The 18243-nt window shown below is 50.9% G+C and overlaps 1 protein-coding gene across 2 annotated transcripts; it reads right to left on the bottom strand.

The window, feature by feature from the left end:
* Window positions 1-7582: 7582 nt before the first annotated feature.
* Window positions 7583-11078, bottom strand: CLEC4G (C-type lectin domain family 4 member G). Of its 2 annotated transcripts, none has more exons than XM_074385736.1 (9): window positions 10954-11078; window positions 10568-10678; window positions 10209-10262; window positions 9930-9992; window positions 9661-9765; window positions 9260-9349; window positions 8928-9076; window positions 8725-8840; window positions 7583-8163 (listed from the first exon to the last, which is right to left on the bottom strand). In XM_074385736.1, the coding sequence occupies exons 1-9, from the start codon at window positions 11006-11008 to the stop codon at window positions 8070-8072; spliced, it is 837 nt and encodes a 278-aa protein (XP_074241837.1). In that variant the 5' UTR covers window positions 11009-11078; the 3' UTR covers window positions 7583-8069. The 2 variants fall into 2 exon arrangements, with proteins under 2 accessions (XP_074241837.1, XP_039322401.1); XM_039466467.2 differs by having other exon boundaries at window positions 7583-8125.
* Between the last annotated feature and the right edge of the window lie 7165 nt (window positions 11079-18243).

The following is an 18243-nucleotide window of genomic DNA, read 5'->3' as shown; positions in this document are numbered from 1 at the left end:
TCCTTCTGCGAGCTCTAGGAGAGAATTCGTTTCCTTGGAACTTCTAGAAGAGGCTGCTATTGTCTGAAAGTCTGTGTCTTTCCAGAATTCATATGTTGAAACCTAACCCCCAAGATGACGGTATTAGAAGGTGGAGACTTAGGGGGGTGATTAGGTCATGAGGGTGGGGCCCTCAGGCATGGAATTAGTGCCCTCATCAGTCACCAGAGACTTCCTTACCCCTTCCACCATGTGAAGATATGGTGAGAACATGGCCATCTATGAACTGGGGAGAGAGCCCTCACAAGACACAAAATCTGTCAGCATGCTGATCTTGGACTTCCCAGCCTCCAGCATTGCGAGCAAAAAATGTGTGTTGTTTAGAAGTAACTCAGTTTATGACGTTTTGTTACAGCAGCCTGAACAGACTGAGACAGCCACTAATGTCCTTGGCTTGTGGGCCTTTTCTACATTTTTTTTTTTTTTTTTTTTTTGAGACAGAGTCTTACTCTGTTGCCCAAGCTAGAGTACAGTGGTGCAATCATAGCTCACTGCAGTCTCCAACTCCTGGGCTCAAGAGATCCTTCTATACCAGGCTCCTGAGTATCTAGGACCACAGTCATGTGCTACAATGTCCAGCTAAGTTTTAAAATTGTTTTTGTGTAGATGAGGTCTTCCTATATTGACCAGGCTAGTCTTGAACTCGTGGGTCCAAGAGATCTTCACACCTTGGCCTCCCGAAGTTCTAGGATTGCCGTAGTGTCATCTTGGCTCACTATAACCTCCGCCTTCTGGGTTCAAGTCATTCTCCTGCCTCCACCTCCCAAGAAGGTGGGATTACAGGCGTGCACCACCACGCCCAGCTAACTTTTTGTATTTTTAGTAGAGATGGGGTTTCACCATGTTGTCCAGGCTGGACACGAACTCCTGACCTCAGGGGATCCACGCACTTCAGCCTCCCAAAGTGCTAGGATTACAGACGTGAGCCACCGCTCCCAGCCCACTTCCTCCATCTGTAAAGCCAGCGATGCTGTGTGCAGGTCTGCCCTTTCTTCTGGAGGACTTCTACCTCTCTGATTTTCTCCTGTTTCTCTCATTCACTTTTAAGGGCACCTGGCATTACATCAGGCCCACCTAGCTAACCTAAAATAATATCCCCTATTTTAGGACTCCTTCTTTAAATTGATTTTTTGAGAGGGAGTCCGGCTCTGTCACCCAGGCTGGAGTGCAGTGGTGCGATCTTGGCTCACTGCAACCTCTGCCTTCCGGGTTCAAGAGATTCTCCTGCCTCAGCCTCCCGAGTAGCTGGGATTACAGATGTGCACCACCACACCTGGCTAATTTTTGTATTTTTAGTAGAGATGGGGTTTCACCATGTTGGCCAGGCTGGTCTTGAACTCCTGGCCTCAAGTGGTCCACCTGCCTCAGCTTCCCTAAGTGCTGAAATTACAGGTGTGAGCCACCACGCCCAGCCAGGACTCTTGCTTTAATCACATTTGCAAAATCCTTTTGTGATTCCTACGCAAGGTGTAACGTATTCACAGATTTGAGGGATTAGCGCAGGGAAGACCTTATTCTGCCTGCTACAGACCTTTCACGGTGTTCTATGCAACTGCTGTTGTCTCCAGGATTGTCACAGGTATATTTCAGGTCTTATAGGGGCTCTCTCAGAACCCCTGGGCACTCCAGGAAAGCGGGTCTGTCTTGAGACTGCTGACGGGGCTCAGCCTGGGTCTGGGCTCTGTCCCATCAGGCTCTTGGGAAATGTCACACGGCTTCTCAGGCACAGGCCACTGCCTGCAACCCCATCAGCCGTTTTTTTTTTTTTCCTTTTCGAGACATGGTCGTGCTCTGTTACTCAGGTTGGAGTGCAGTGGTGTGACCTCAGCTCACTGCAACCTCCACGTCCCAGGCTCAAGTGATCCTCCCACCTCAGCCTCCTAAGTAGCTGAGACCTCAGGCACACCTGGCTAATTTTTTGTATTTTTGCTATAGATGAGGTTTCATTATGTTATCCAGGCTGGTCCCAAACTCCTGACTCAGGCAATCAATCCACCCGCCTCAGCCTCCCTAAGTGCTGGGATTACAGGCATGAGCCACTGCACCCACCTTTTTTTTTCGATAGAAACAGGATCCTGTTCTGTCACCCAGGCTAGACTGCTGCAGTGATGTGATCATAGCTCATTGTAACCTTGAACTCCCGGGCTCAAGCCTCCTGCCTCAGCCTTCTGAGTAGATAGGACTAATAGGCATGTACCACCATGCCCAGCTCATTTAATTTAAAATTATTCTTTTATAGAGATGGGGGGGTCTCACTGTGTTGCTCAGGCTGGGCTTGAACTCCTAGACTCAAGTGATTCTCGCACTTCAGCTTTTCAAAGTGTTGGGATTATAGGCGTGAGCCATCACACTCAGCCACCTGTCATCCTATAGAATAGTGTTTCTTGCACGACCAATATTTCAGGCAAACAAAAGCCAATTGAAAGTCAAAGTCTGTTCCAGAAATAGAGATAGGCTCCAGAGATTCCTTTCTCCCCAGAGAAGTTGCATCTTGGAGTGGGGAGTGTGATCTGGGGTCTGGGACCTGACTCTCTCATTCACGGTCTTGATGGGCGTGCTGGAACACTGGTAGGTTAGAGCTGGGTGACTGGGAAGCAGGGCCTGTGAGCTGAGCATAAATGCAGATGGCAGGTGGTGAGGAGAGGATGGACATTTCCAGGCCAGCCACTCAGCTGTCTGGGTTCCAGACCTGGGGCACCCTTGGGCTCCACTGTCCCAGAATCTGAGCCTGAGGTACCAGGGCCTCGAGGGCATGCTCCGGCCATGGACAAGATTCCAGGGCAGTTCCAATATAATTGTGGTCTCTTGAGTCTCTTCCAGGCTGGAGTGCAGTGGTGCAATCATAGCTCACAGTAGCCTGAAATTTCTGGGCTCAAGCAACCCTTCTGCTTCAGCCTCCTAAGTAGATGAGAAGACAGGTGTGCATCACCACACCCAGCCTTTTATTTTTAATTTTTATTATTATTTTATTTTATTTGGTTGGGATGGAGTCCCTCACTGTCACCCAGGCTGGAGGGCAGTGGCCTCATCTTGGCTCTGCAACCTCCCGCTCCTGGGTTCAAGCGATTCTCCTGCCTCAGCCTCTGGAGTAGCTGGGATTACAGGCACCTGCCACCATGCCTGGCTAATTTTTGTACTTTTAGTTGCGATGGAGTTCCACCATGTTAGCCATGCTGGTCTTGAACTCCTGACCTCTGGTGATCTGCCCATCTTAGCCTCCCAAAGTGCTGGGATTACAGGGGTGAGTCACCATGCCTGGCCTGTTTTTTAAGTAGATGAGATCTTGGTATGTTGCCCCAGGCTGGTCTCAAACTCCCAGGCTCAAGTGATCTTCCCACTTCAGCCTCCCAAAGTGCTGGGATTGTTACAGAAACACCAGGGGTTTGGTCTAGGTCCTGTTGTTCACCACACAGACAGCCAATCACGGAGACAAGGATTCTTCCCAAGCAAGAAGGCTTTAGGTGCTGTGTGTGTGTGTGTGTGTGTGTGTGTGTGTTTGAGATGGAGTCTTGCTCTTGTTGCCCAGGCTAGAATGCAATGGCATGATCTCAGCTCACTGCAACCTCTATCTCCTGAGTTCAAACTATTCTGCCTCAGCCTCCCTAGTAGCTGGGATTACAGGCATATGCTACCACGCCTGGCTTATTTTTGTTTTGTTTTGGTATTGTTTTTTTAGTAGAGATGGTGTTTCACCATGTTGGTCAGGCTGGTTTCGAAATCCTGACCTCAGGCGATTCACCTGCCTCAGCCTCCCAAAGTGCTGGGATTACAGGGGTCAGTCACTGCACCTGGCCATGAAGTCTGTCATTCTGTCTCTGTTGCTCTTCAATCGGTCCAGAGTCTCCACCTCATTGCCATTAAGTTTGATTAGAATCTGTCTGCATCTTCCAGACTAGCAGTTAACCTGGCTCATCAAGCAGTTAGACCTCTAGGTAAGTATCTCACTGCTGTCCCACCTGGGAGTCTATCTCAGCAGGCTCTGCCCTGTGGCATGATGGTGCAATGGTTAGCACCCAGTGTCAACTTGACCAGATGGAGGGAAGCCTAGATGGCTGGTAAAGCATTGTTTCTGGGTGTCTGTGAGGGTGTTGCCAGAGGAGGTTGATATTTAAGTCAGTGGACTGGGAGAGGAAGACCCACTCTCAATGTGAGTGGGCACCATCCCAGGACAGAAACATCAACCGTGAGGGTTGGAATTTGCAGCCACTTGGTCTCTGGGGAGAGGAGGGGTCCTGGAGATGGTTCAATCACAAGGTCAATGATTCAGTCAATCCTGCCCATGTAATGAGACCCCAGCCAAAACTCCTGAGGCTGGGCGAGGTGGCTCATGCCTTTAACCCAAGCACTTTGGGAGGCCAAGGTGGGAGGACTTCTTGAGCTCAGGAGCTCAATGCCAATCTGTACAATCTGGTGAAACCCTGTCTCTACAAAAAAATACAAAAAATAGCTGGGCAGGGTGGCATGTGCCTGTTGTTCCAGCTACTTGAGAGGCTGAGGGGTGGCAGGATCACTTGAGCCCAGGAGGTTGAGGCTGCAGTGAGCTATGATCATGCTACTGCACTCTGGCCTGAGCAATAGAGAAAGACCTGGTCTCAAAAAAAGAAAACAAAAAACCTGAAACACCGAAGCAGTAATTGGATCAATCCTGCCTACATACTGAAACTCCAATAAAAACTCAGGATACCAAGCTCAGTGGAGCTTCCTGGCTGGTGAAGGGGGAAGGCATAGAGATTGATGTGTACTGATGTTATGGGCAAGGACACAGGAGCTCTGTGTTTGGGTTTGGGACCTTCCCAGACCTCGCCCTGTGAACCTCCTCATTTGGCAGGTCCTGATCTGTATCCTTTTAAGAAAACTGAAATCCTAAGTACAGCATTTTCCTAAGTTCTGGGAGTCATTCTAGTGAATTATGGAAGCTGAAAGGGTCAGGAGAATTTGTAGGCAGTTGATCAGAAGTGTGGATGGCTGGGGATCTCCAAACTTGTAGCTGGTATCTGAAATGAGAATAGTCTTGATGGGGACTGGGTCCTTAACCTGTGGGTGGAGTCTGCACTATCTGGGTGAATAGTGGCAGAATTGCATTTAGAATTATAGGAGGCTGGGAGCAGTGGCTCATGCCTGTAATCCCAGCACTTCAGGAGGCCAAGGTAGGCAGATTACTTGAGCTCAGGACTTTGAGACCAGTATAGTGAGACCACTTCTCTACAAAAAGTAAAAAAATTAGCCAGGCATGGTGGCACATGCCTGTAGTCCCAACTACTTGGGAGGCTGAGGCAGGAGGATTGCTTAAGCCCAGAGGATTTCTTGAACCTGGAAGGTCAAGGCTGCTGTGAGCTGTGTTCATGGTACTGCACTCCAGCCCAGGTGACAAAGTGAGATCCTGCCTCAAAAAAAAAAAAAAAAAGAAAGAAAAAAAGAACCACAGGAGATCATTCAGCCTGGGCAGCATAGTGAGACCGAATCTCTACAAAATAATCTAACAAATTAGCTGGGTGTGGTGGTGGGTGCCTATAGTCCTAGCTACTGGGGAGGCTAGGTGGGAGGATTTCCTGAACCCAGGAGGTCGAGGCTGCAGTGAGCTATGATTGTGCCACTGCACTCCAGCCTAGGTGACAGAGCAAGACCTTGTCTCCAAAAAAAAAAAAAAAAAAAAAGGTGGTTGTGAGGGGGATGCAGAGAGAGATTTGACACAGAAGTCATTGCCATGGCTGAAGCTAAATGCTACTGCCTTTGAAGATGGAAGAAGAGTCCAGGAGTCAAGAAACATGAGGACAACAGCTCTAGAAGCTGAAAAAGGCAAAGAAACATTTTCCCTTTGATAGGTTTGGCCGTGCCCCTACCCAAATCTCACCTTGAATTGTAATAGCCTCCATGTCTCAAGGGTGGGGCCAGGTGGAGATAATTGAATTATGTGGGTGGTTTCCCCTATACTATTCTCGTGGTAGTGTATACGTCTCTTGAGATCTGATGGTTTTACAAATGTGAGTTCCCCTGCACAAGTTCTCTTACCTGCCGCCATGTAAGACGTGCCTTTGGTCTTCCTTTGCTTTCCGCCATGATCGTGAGGCCTCCCCAGCCATGTGGAACTGTGAGTCTATTAAACCTCTTTCCTTTTTAACTTACCCAGTCTCAGGTATATCTTTGTTCGAAGCATGAGAACGGACTAATACATCCTTAGACCTTGGTTTTCTGTCAGTGAAATCCATTATGGTAGTGGTGGGAAACTCAAACCCTCCTCCAAGCCAACCATGTCTGGAAGTCCAGCAGCCTTGCACTCAGTCCAGTAGGTAAGTCAATGAGCTCCTGGACATGCCCAGTGCCTGCTCTAGACTGCAGGTGTAGAAGGATCAGAGGACTGGGGGTTTGACAGGTAACAGCGATGAAGATTTCCACCTGGCTGCGGAATGTGATGGTGTTCCTTCTATTTCCAGCTCAGCTGATGCTGTTATATAGTCTGGCAGCCCTGGGGGCTCCCAGAAGTGTGTCGTTCTAGACTCAGTTCTGCACAGAACTAAAAGCTGCCGACCTGTCACTCCCCTGTTGAACCTGTCTTCATAGGAAATTCTTGGAGAGCCCCTAACTCTCCCTGATGGAAGCAAGTAACTGGGAATATAGGGTGAATTCAGATCAAAAGTCCCTGGTTGAGAAAGCCAGGTTCTATGTAACATATACCCCTGTGTGAATTCAGGCATCGGTATACCTTTCAACCTCTGAACCTTGCTTTTTTTTTTGCTTTTTTTTTCTTTTTTTTGAGACATGGTCTCATTGCATTGCCCAGAATGGAGTACAGTGATTCTATAAACAGGCATGATCATTGCCCACTGCATTCTCAAACTCCTAGTCTTAAGCGATTCTCCCACCTCCGCCTCCTGAGTAGCTGGGACTGCAAGCATGCACCACTATGCCCACTCTCTCAGTCTTTCTCTTCCTGGGCCTTCTGCCTCCAAAGTCCTACCTTCTCAGCTTCATCTACTCAAATTCCATTATCCCTTGGAAAATCCACCGCCTTCTCTGGAATGTATTTCCTGACCGATCCATCCAATGATCACAGACCCTAGATGCATGGAGGAGAAGGGACCTGTCCCCCACCTGCCTCAAGGGCTTGTCTCAGGATGCCCATAATCTCCAAGATGGGGTGACAGTCTTCTCAAGGACTGGTGCCACCACTGCAGTATCTCAGGACAGTTGATCTCCCCAGGGACAAAGGTGGTCCCTCTTAATGTATCGGGTGTCCTCGCCATGCTTTCCTCCATTAAATTACTGGTCACTTGGTTCCTGTGCCCAGCTAGACCAGAATACAGAGGTCCCAGGGGAAATAACTGCCTCTGACCCATTTCTGTGTCCCCAGCACCCTCTGAGCCACGCCCCATGCCAGGGACTGAAGAAATAATGCTGTAGCGTGGGAAACTGCCCTATCTTCAAGCCCTCCTGACCCAGTGCAAATTACCCACCAAAGGCCAAGAGGTCACTGAGAGAGGTCAGGGGTCCCTTGTAGGGATTAAACTAGGACACCTGGGATAAAGCATAGATCTCGCCAGAGCCAGGAACCTGGATTAATTTCTCAGATATTTATTGATGCTTCCTCAGGCTGCAGAAACAGCTCCCAGTTTGGCGGACAATGCGAGAAAACCGGACAGCTCCAGCCCTCAGTCACCTAACCTTGGCTAGGAAGAGAAGTGAAGTCACATCACTGGGACCCAGGAGCAGGGATTTTGGAGCTAATGGAGGTTAGGTTGGGTCTGCGTGTGTGGAGTTGGGACGAGGTTGTCACGGAGCCCAGGCACTGGACTGGACAGGGCTCTGTTGGGCCGCGTGGTTCTTGGACTCAGTACTGGCGAACGAGGAAGGAAGAAACTCTTTGGCAACTAGCTCCAGGAGCCAGCGAGGTGAGCAGCCCCCGGGATACCACGTGCTGCAATGCCCGTGGCTCCGGGTCACTGGGCGGAGTCAGCAGCTGCGCCTTTTCTCACAGATCCAGCTGTCCTTCTCGCTGTCACACGGTGCGTCGTTCCACAGCCCCGTGCGCAGCATCATGACACAGTCCTCGCGTCCTCGAGAGTCATTGGGCTCTCCCCGGTTCCAGTGGCTGCAGTGGTTGAGTGGCGGTGTTGCTGGGAAACTAGACTGAGGATGAACGCAGGGTCCCCCCTTCCTCTCCAGGCTCTAGCCTGTTTACTGCTTGGGTCTACTCTAGACACCCCAACTGTCTAAACTGAGTATACACCTGGGATATAACTTTTTTTTTGAGATGGTGCCTTGCTCTGTCACCCAGGCTGGAGTGCAGTCACGGCTCACTGCAACCTCCGCCTCCCGGGTTCAAGCGATTCTTCTGCCTCAGCCTCCCGAGTAGCTGGGATTACAGGAATACACCACCACACCCAGCTAATTTTTGTATTTTTAGTAGAGACGGGGTTCACCATGCTGGTCAGGCTGGGCTCAAACTCCTGACCTCAGGTTATCCACCCGCCTGAGTCTCTCACAGTGCTGGGATTACAAGCGTGAGCCACCGCGCTTGGCCGATAACTTTTTAACGCCCAGAATTTAACCTGAGGACATTCCTGGAATCCAGCCTGCTTATCCCTAAGCATGGAGCCCCAGCCAAGGGGTCCCTGAAATCTGGCCAAAGCATGTCCTCTAGAATCTAACCTCTCCCTCCCCAGGTCTTATCAGGAGCCCTTCCCTCACCTGAAGGTGAGTGAGACTCCGTCTACCCACTGGTAGCCCTGAACCTTGCCCAGCTGGCGCACAGCTCTCAGGCCCAGCCAGTAACCACGGCCACGCGTGTTCCGAGTCAGGAAGCCCTAGAAAGGAGGGGATATCTGAGCCTGTGGAGTCCGCCCCGCCCCGCCCCACCCCGCCACCTGGCCACGCCCTCTCCGCCTGCGCACCTGCTCATCCAGGTCCCCAACGATCACCAGGTGCGCGCTGGCATCGGCGCAGTGACTCTGCGCCGCCGCCCAGGTGGTCTTTGGCACAGAGAAAAAGTAGCAGGACCCCTCGAAGGGCAGCCACCACTGGGGGCACGGCTCGCAGGAGCCTGCGAGGTGGCGAGGGTCACAGAGGTCGAGGGCATCCAGGAGGAGCACACCGAGACGATGCAGGGGGGTAGGGGTTCTGTTCCGTGGGCTCAGGGGTGGAGGCCCAGAACCAGGTCCAAGAGGGGCAGGGTCCACTTACACCCCACAGCCCGCCCCGCCCCCACCACTCCCGTCTCGCTCACTGTTCTGGAACCTCACGGCCTCCAGCGCCCGGAACAGCTCAGTGCGGACGTTCTCGCGGTCCCTGCCGGCTTCGGCCAAGCCCTGGGTCACTACGGGATGAAGGGAGCGGGGATTATGGCTGGGGTCAGGACCAGGAGCAGGGTCATGACTAGCTAACAATCAGAACCCCGTCCGTGGTCATGGTACCCTCAGTGCCAGCGTCCAGGATGGCACAGGGTCAAGGGCGGTTACAACTGGGCAGGGTCTGGCACCAGGAGTCGCGGTCAAGGTCAGAGTCCAGCGTCAGGGCCAGGACGCGGTGCATAATGGGGGTGGGGGATCGGCACTCAGGGCGGGGTCGGGGTCGGACGGTCGCTGGGCGCGGCCAGGGCTCAGGGCTGGGGTCGCGTCCGGCCCTCACCGCGCTCACGCAGTTCCCGCAGGGCGCTCTCCTGCTCCATCAGCTTCGCCTGCGCCTCCCCAAGCTCCGCGCGCGTGGTCTGCAGCTTCGCCTGTGTCCCCGAGCCTGGGACCCGCGTGGAGAGAGGGGCCAGGGCGGCGAGGATGTGGCGGGACTTTGGAGACCACCCCGCCCCGCCCCACCCGCCGCAGGCCCCGTCCCCAGTCCCCCTCCCATCCCGGTCACAAGCCTCCGCCTCTGCGCCCACAGCCTCGGCCGCGCCCCCTCACAGCAGCTGTGGCAGGCTCCGACCTCCTCCTTCAGGGCACTCAGCGCCGTCGTCTGCTTGGAGGCTGGAAGGATTCCCGCCCCAAAACGCACGCCCGCCGCGTCACTTGGGAGGACTCGGGCGACCCGCTTCCCCACCCCGACCCGCTTCCCCACCTCGGGCGCGTGGGGGCCAGCCTCAGGGACCATAGGCCCCCACGCGCCCGAGACTCCATCTCCGGGGTCTCAGGCCCTCCCACCTCGCACACCCTGGGGGCCCAGGCATCCCGCTCTGCACACACCGTTTGTCCTCAGCAGGTCCTGGCCGCCGAGCAGCGCTGAGCGCTCCGTGGAGGCTGCGGAGAGAGGCTCCTGCAGGCGAGGCCAGGGACTCGGGAATCCTCCCCTCGCCTGGGAGATGCGTGGTCCCCCGACGCTGCGGCAGGCATACAGTGCACACGATGTGCACACACGCCGTTGGAATTAAACGCGCGACGACTTGCACACATATGCACGCCATGTGCACACGCGTGAGTGCACACGGTCCGAAGACGTACACACACTCTGCTCACACTCAGACCCGGGCAGGGAGCCATGGAGTGCAGGCGTTTGTGTCTCCAGCGGGGCCAGACGCAACCACTCCCCATTGAGGGTCACTCACCCTTGGACAATAGGATGCTCAGAATCACAGCCCACAGGACTGTGGCGACAAGCACAGCCAGGGCCAGGAAAAGGGGTCTCCGGCTCCAGTGCTCCCAGCGTCTCCAGTGCTCTGGGAGAAGAAGGACGGAATGCTCGGTCCCCCAGGACTGAGCCCTGGAGGCCCGGGTTTCTCCCAGGAAACTGAGATTCAAAGACTTCAGTAACTTGCCTATGATCACACAGCTTCTAAGCGGCAGAGTTGGAATTGGACCCTGCCACAACTGGCTCTGTGTCCTGTGGTGTCTCTTCTGCACCCACGACCCTGGCCCGTCTTGGCTCTTCCCTCCTCTCCCGCATTAAACCCTAGACACTGGGGCAGGAATAAGGCCGTCCCGTTGCTCATACCTCCAGGGACCTCCTCGGAGCTGCCGCCCCACTTGCTGTATCTGGTCGTGTCCATAGCGGTGCAAACACCCAGCCCCGGGCAGAGATATAAATTTCACCGTCGTCCTCACTGGACTTACCCACTCCCTTCCTTCCTTCCCATTTTCTTGACCTCAGTTCCCGGCAACGGGAACCCATGGACCAATCACAGGATTGGGTCCCTTCTGGGCTGGGCTGGGCTGGGGGCCAGACAGGACGGTTCCAGGCGGTTCCAGGTCCTGGTGGCTGCAGCTCCATCCCCAGGCTGGTCCTGGAGGCTTCTCTTTGGAGCTTAGACCCCTCTCTTATGGGCCTGGGGCTGAGTTTCTGCCTGAAAGGAACACACTGAACCCTACCCAATTGTAACCCCTGCTGGCTCCCGAGAAATCCCCCTCAGGTGTAGCCCCCCAGGTCAGTTCAGCTTCCTCCTCGACTCCCCTGCAGGTGCCTGCAGAGTCTGGGTCTGAACCTGACCTTGATCCAGTCCCTCTGGACCAGAAGAAAACAAACAGGTTGTTAGGCAGGTGGTCGGCTGACTGCAGGCTTCTACCATTGGGTGGGTGTAGCAGGTCGCTTCTAGAAGCCTTACTTTTCACCTTTGGGTAAAGGAGATAGTGATGGGCCTTGCTCATGAAGATGCTGTGATAAAGAAATGAGACAATCTCGGTGGCTCACGCCTGTAACCCCTGTACTTTGGGAGGCCGGTGTGGAAGGATCCCTGAGCTCAGAGTTCTAGACCAGCCTGGGCAACATAGCAAGACCCTCATCTCTACAAAAAATAGGAAAAAGAGAAATAAAAGGGAAAAAATAGAAAAGAGAAAGAAAATGAGGTTCTAGATGTCTACCTAGCACCATCTCAGGAACATCAAAAATGCTCACTGGGCTGGGTGCGGTGACTCACGCCTATAATCCCAGCACTTTGTGAGATGGAGGTGGGCGGATCACGAAGTCAGGAGATCAAGACCATCCTGGCCACCATGGTGAAACACTGTCTGTACCAAAAATACAAAAATTAGCTGGGTGTGGTGGCTCTCACCGGTAGTCCTGGCTACTCAGGAGGCTGAGGCAGAAGAATTGCTTGAACCCAGGAGGCAGATATTGCAGTGAGCTGAGATCGCCCCACTTGACTCCAGCCTGGGACAGAGAGAGACTCTGTCTCAAAACAAAAAAAGAGAAAAACAACAACACTCAATGTTCATGCATTCTTTCAACAAACATTGAACCCGTGCTATATCTCAGACATTGATCTTGGAACTGGGACCACATCAGAGAACAAAATAAGGAAATTGCTCCCATCATGGAGCTAATATTCTAGGAGTGTGTGGAGACAGACTCCATAGTCAGTGTCATAAACCTCATTGAAAACAGGTTGTATAGCTCAGTAGTTCTCAGCTGGGGGCAATTATGCACACCAGGGGACATTTGACAATGACTGGAGACACTTTTGGTTGTCACAGCATGGGGTGTGTGTGTGTGTGTGTGTGTGTGTGTGTGTGTGTTTGTGTGTGTGTGTGTTCCAGGCATCTGGTCGGTAGAGATCAGGGATTCTGCTCAAAACCCTACAATGCACAGGACATCCCCCATAGCAAAGAATGATCTGGCTCCAAATGTCCATAGTGCAAAAGGTGGGAACCCTAGTATACTACATCCAAAAGGCATAGATGCTATGACAAAAAGGAAGGGCAGAAAAAGTTCAGTAGGATAAGTGCTTGGCAGGACTGGATGGGCAGGAGGCAGTGGGCAGGTGACCAGGGTGGCCAGGGCCAGCCTTACCGAGGAGGTGAAATGTTGAGCACTTAACAGAATGTTCCAGCTCCTCTTGCAGATACATAAGCACACCCCATCTCCTTGAACCTCTTGAAAACCCTTATCCATTTTTTCATTTAAAAATTTTATTTGAGGCCAAGCGCAGTTGCTCACATCTGCAATTTCCACGGACCTTTGGGAGCCAAGACAGGAGGATCTCCAGACTAGCCTGGGCAACATAGCAAGACCTCATCTTTACAAAATATATATATTTTAAATTAGCTGGGCATGGTGGTGTGTGCCGGTAGTCCCAGCTACTCAGGAGGCTGAGGCTGGAGGATCGCTTGAGCCCAGTAGTTTGAGGCTGCAGTGAGCTGTGATTGCACCCACTGCACTCCAGCCTAGGCAACAGAGTGAGACCCTGTCTCAAAAATAAATTGGAGGAGGTTTCCTGGAAGAGACAGCATGGGATGTGTGGCTTCACGGACATGTGTGCTGGGGACACAGAAAGGAAGGGTGCACCAGGAACAGGGCACAGCCAAGACAAAGGCAAGGGGGCTGTGCTGCTTACGCCTGTGGCTGAAGCTGCCTTCGCAAGCCAAGGCAGAGCTGTCCAGCTCACTGAGGAAGCCAGAAGGCTGCCCGTCAATGTCCCATGCCCAGACCTCAATGCAGGGTAGGTGAGAGGGGGAAAGAGGTCCTAGAAGGAGGCAGCAGACCTCTACCCTCTATCCCTGGCCCAGGACAGGGAAGAGAGAACTGTTTCTCAGGTGGGTGGAGAACATGTAATCAGGGAATTTGAAGACAATATGATGAGTCTGGGAAGTACAGGAGACTGTGAGGACCACTGGAGACACTGGCTGAGCCTGGAGGGCTTCCTGGAGAAGGTGATGCCTGGGGAAGGAGTCAGAATTATTCCGGAGGAGATGGATACGTTAAATAATGGTCCCAACATGGTATCAGCACATGCAAAGATTGGGAAAGTAAGGGAACAGGACTTGTTGGAGAAGCTGAGACAAATTCAGGGGCAATCATCTGGGGCAAGGGTGTCAGCTGGGGTACATCATACAAGGACCTGAACAGCAGGGACAAGATGTTTGGACGAATGTGGGAAGAAGGTGAAAGTCACAGGAGTCAGCTCCAAGGCCATGACCACTCTGGTTTCCATCCTCTGCAGAGATAAGAGGGTGGCTGTAAGCAGGGCAGCCTGCCCACTGCGATGGGCACGTGGCACATTGGTTGTTGCTGTGAATTTCGGCTTTGCTTTTTTTTTTTTATTATTATAAAGTATGCAAAGAGGTAAGCAGGCAAAAGTGAAAACGCTTATTCCTTCCACTCAGCTTTTTCAAGCTTTGACATCTTCACATATTTCAGATCTCTTAAAAGTCAAACATCATAACAAATCAGAGCAAATACAGTGGAGCCCATCCTGCTCCTATTCCCCTCCCCAAGTCAGCTGCCCTCCCAGATGTGGTGTTTGTTCTATTTAAAAATGCTTTAATTACACACCTTCCCATGGCCAATATATTGGGCTGTTTTGCACATCTGGGAGCTTTATTAAAATGTCATCACATGGTCTATATCCTTCCGTAACTTGTTTTTGTCCTCTTCACATTACAATGATGAGATATGTCAATTCAACACTCATTCTTCATTTAAAACGAAGATAAGCACAAAAAATAAATGCTTAGTAAACAGAGAACAGGATAAAGCTTCCTTAATTTGAGAAGTGGCAATTTCCAGGATCCTACAGAAATGTTTTCCTTAATAGTGAAACATGAGAACCATTTTTTGTAAGATCCAGAACAAATTTAAAACGTCCATGGTGTAGTGGGTTGAACAGTGTCCCCCAAAAGAAATGCTGGGGCCAACTGTGGCGGCTCACACCTGTAATCCCAGCACTAGGCAGGAGAAGCGCTTAAGGCTAAGAGTTGGAGACCAGCCTGGACAACACAGCAAGACCCCATCTGTAAAAAAAAAAACAATTTAGCTGGGCATGCTGGTACATGCTTGTAGTCCCAGCTACTCAGGAGGCTGAGGCAGGGCAATCTCAGGTCACTACACCCCAGCCTGGGCAACAGAGGGAGATTCTCTCTTTTTTTTTTTTTCAGACAGGGTCTCACTCTGTTTGCCCAGTGGCAAAATCACATTTCACTGCAGCCTTGAGGCAAGAGAATTGCTTGAACCTGGGAGGCAGAGGTTGCAATGAGCTGGGGTCACACCATTGCACTCCAGCCTGGGTGATACAGTGAGGCGCTCAAAAAAAAAAAAAAAAAAAAAAAAAAGACACAAGATAAGTTGCCCCAAAGAACACTCAGTATTTTAAAGAAGTTGATTCTCCCAAAATTAATTTATAAATGTACTACTGTAGTGAATTCCTAGAATTCGTGTTGCATCCACACCCATTTTGAATCTGTCTCCCATGTCTCATACCGGAAGCAGGGTTTAGTCACTCTGGACACCATTTCTAGCTCACCTCCTCCCAGTTCCTCAGTGTGATGGATCCAGATACCTGCTTTATTCAACTTTCCCATAGTGACCACTTGCCTGTGAGACAGCTGGACATGCCCGACTTCATTAGCCCTGCAGATGACCTCCCTCTACCTGGCATCCTGCACAGACTGTGCAGAAACATTGCAGTGACCACCTCTCAGCCACAGCGGGACCTCCTAGAACCCATGCCTGCTTGCATTAAACCCACCAAATAAATTCCCCACCAGAAATCTGTTTGGATAAAGACCCCAGTGAATGAGTCGGCCCATGGATCTCTCTCTTGTCCCTCTACCACCCACCCCCCAAGCACTCTCTGACCTCCATGCTGTGTGTGGCCACTGAACCATGTGCCATGTACCCTCCAGGTCCTGTAAGTAATAAAATCTTTATTTCCATCTGTGTCTCTCATAATAACTGAAGGGGTGCCCTCCATCCTAAAGATCCTAAATTTAAAAATGCCCCCCCATAAAAACACTAAATAGATTTTTTTTGACACAGAATCTCACCCTGTCAGCCAGGCTGAAGTGCAGTGGCTTGATCTTGGCTCACTGCAACCTCTGCCTCCCGGGTTCAAGTGATTCTCCTGCCTCAGCCTCCCAAGTACCTGGGATTACAGGTGGGTGCCACCACACCTGGCTAGTTTTTGTATTTTCAGCAGAGACAGGGGCTCACCATGTTGGCCAGGCTCGTCTCGAACTCCTGATCCCAAGTGATCCAGCGGCTCAGCCTCCCAAAGTGCTAGGATTACAGGCATGAGCCACCATACCTGGCCTAAATAGAGTTTTTGATAGAGTTTTCTTATTATGGTAAAATATGCATAAAATCTATCATTGTAGCCTTTTTTTTTTTTTTTTTTTTTTTAGATAGAATCTCATTCTGTCACCCAGGCCTGAGTACAATGGCACAATCTCAGCTCACTGCAACTGCCACCTCCCAGGTTCAAGTGATTTTCCTGCCTCAGCCTCCTGAGTAGCTCATATTACCAGTGCCTGATACCATGGCTGGCTAATTTTTGTTTGTTTGTTTGTTTTGTTTTGTTTTGAGATGGAGTCTTGCCCTGTCACTAGGCTGGAGTGCGGTGGCACAATCTTGGCTCACTGCAACCTCCACCTCTCAGGTTCAGTCCATTTTCCTGCCTCAGCCTCCTGAGTAGCTGGGATTATAGGTGCACACCACCACGCCCCTGCTAATTTTTGTATTTTTACTAGACACACAGTTTCACCATGTTGGCCAGGCTGGTCTTGAACTCCAGACCTCTAGTGATCCGCCTGCCTTGGCCTCTTAAAAAGAGTTACATTGTAACTTACATTGTAACTCTTTTTTAATACAGGATTCAGTGCCTCCCAACATTGTAACCATTTCTAAGCATATGATTCAGTGACCTCGTACATTCACATTATTGGGCAGCCATCGTCACCAACTTTCTCCACCTTTTTTCACCTTCCTGAACTAAATCTCTGTCCCATTAAACACTAACTCCCCATTCCTTTCCCTTCCTAGCCCTGGATAACCACCATTCTGCTTTCTTTCACCAGGAATTTATCTGGGTGCCTCATGTAAAAAGAATCCTAAAGAGTGGAATCCTGAACAGGCTTTCGAGTCTTTTTCAAACTTTTTACTTTGCAATTATTTTATATTTACAGATGAGTTACAAAGATAGCACAGAGCCATCTCTAAATCCTTTGCCCAGCTTTCTTTAGTGTGAACATCTCACATTGCTGTCAAACATTTGTCTAAACGAAGAAATTAATATGGGCACTGTGAACCCAGGAAATCTGACACAGGTCTCAGTTCCTAAATAAAATTTAGAAAGTTTATTTTGCCAAGTTTGAGAACACACACCCCTGACACAGCCTCAGGAGGTCCTAAAGACATGTGGCCAAGGTGATCAGAGCACAGATTTGGTTTTTTTGTTTTTTGTTTTTTGGGTTTTTTTGAGACAAAGCCTCATTCTTGTCACCCAGGCTGGAGTGAAATGGCGCCATCTTGGCTCACTGCAACCTCTACCTCCCGGGTTCAAGCGATTCTCCCAGCTCAGCCTTCTAAGTAGCTGGGATCAGAGGCACCTGCCACCACGCCCAGCTAATTTTTGTATTTTTAGTAAAGATGGGATTTCGCCGTTTGGCCAGGCTGGTCTCGAGCTCCTGACTTTATGCAATCCACCTGCTTCAGCCTCCCAAAGTACTGGGATTGCAGGTGTGAGCCACCACACCCAGCCCGACAGCGGTTTATACATTTTAGGGATACATGAGACATCAATCAACATATATAAGATGAACATTGGTTTGGTCTGGAAAGGCGGGACAACTTGAATGGGGAGGTGCTTCCAGGTTATAGGTAGATAAAAGACAAGTGATTGCATTCTTTAGAGTTTCTGATTAGCCTCTCCAAAGGAGGCAGTCAGATATGCATTTATCTTAGTGAGCAGACAAGTGACTGAATTGAATGAGGGGTAGGTTGACCCTAAGCAGTTCCCAGCTTGAATTCTCCCTTTAGCGTAGAGATTTTGGGGGCCCCAGATATTTTCTTTCACAGTGCAGTACTCTCATACAGCTATAGGCCTCATTCAGATTTCACTAGCTTTTCCACGGGTGTCCTTTTTCTGTGGTAAGATCCCATCCATGATCCCACATCGCATTCAGTCAGCAACAGAGTTCACGAGGGCTGCTGAAACTGAGCACCACTGGCTGGGCAGAGGGGGCTTAAATAACAGGAATTCATTATCTCCCAGTTCTAGAGGCTGGAAGCCCAGGATCAAGGTGTTGGGGGCGGGCAGGGGTTGCTTCCTTCAGGGCTGTGGGGGACGGATCTACTGCGGGCATCTCTTCTTGGTTTATGCCAGGCCCCCTTCTCCCGGCGTCTTCAACTGTCTTCCCTGTGTGTGTCTGTGTCCACATTCCCCGTTTAGAAGGACACCAGTCATACTGGATTAGGATTCACTCTCATGCACTCAACTTAATCACCTTGTTCCAAATACCAGTACATTTTAAAGTATTGGGGGTTAGGTCTTTAACATATGAATTTGCAGGAGAA

Source organism: Saimiri boliviensis, chromosome 14 (assembly GCF_048565385.1).
Source record: "Saimiri boliviensis isolate mSaiBol1 chromosome 14, mSaiBol1.pri, whole genome shotgun sequence".
Lineage (NCBI taxonomy): Eukaryota > Metazoa > Chordata > Mammalia > Primates > Cebidae > Saimiri > Saimiri boliviensis.
Note: the sequence above shows the minus strand (reverse complement) of the source record. Positions and strands in the feature narration are given on the sequence as shown.

What these genes read in the sequence shown, in the direction of transcription:
- CLEC4G (XM_039466467.2), bottom strand. Translation starts at nt 11,008, where the DNA reads ATGGACACGACCAGATACAGCAAGTGGGGCGGCAGCTCCGAGGAGGTC. An exon ending in CGGAGCCTGCCACAGCTGCT is followed by an intron (nt 9,766 to 9,929) that starts GTGAGGGGGCGC and finishes CGCGGGTCCCAG; the next exon opens with GCTCGGGGACACAGGCGAAG. An exon ending in GGCCGTGAGGTTCCAGAACA is followed by an intron (nt 9,077 to 9,259) that starts GTGAGCGAGACG and finishes GCCACCTCGCAG; the next exon opens with GCTCCTGCGAGCCGTGCCCC.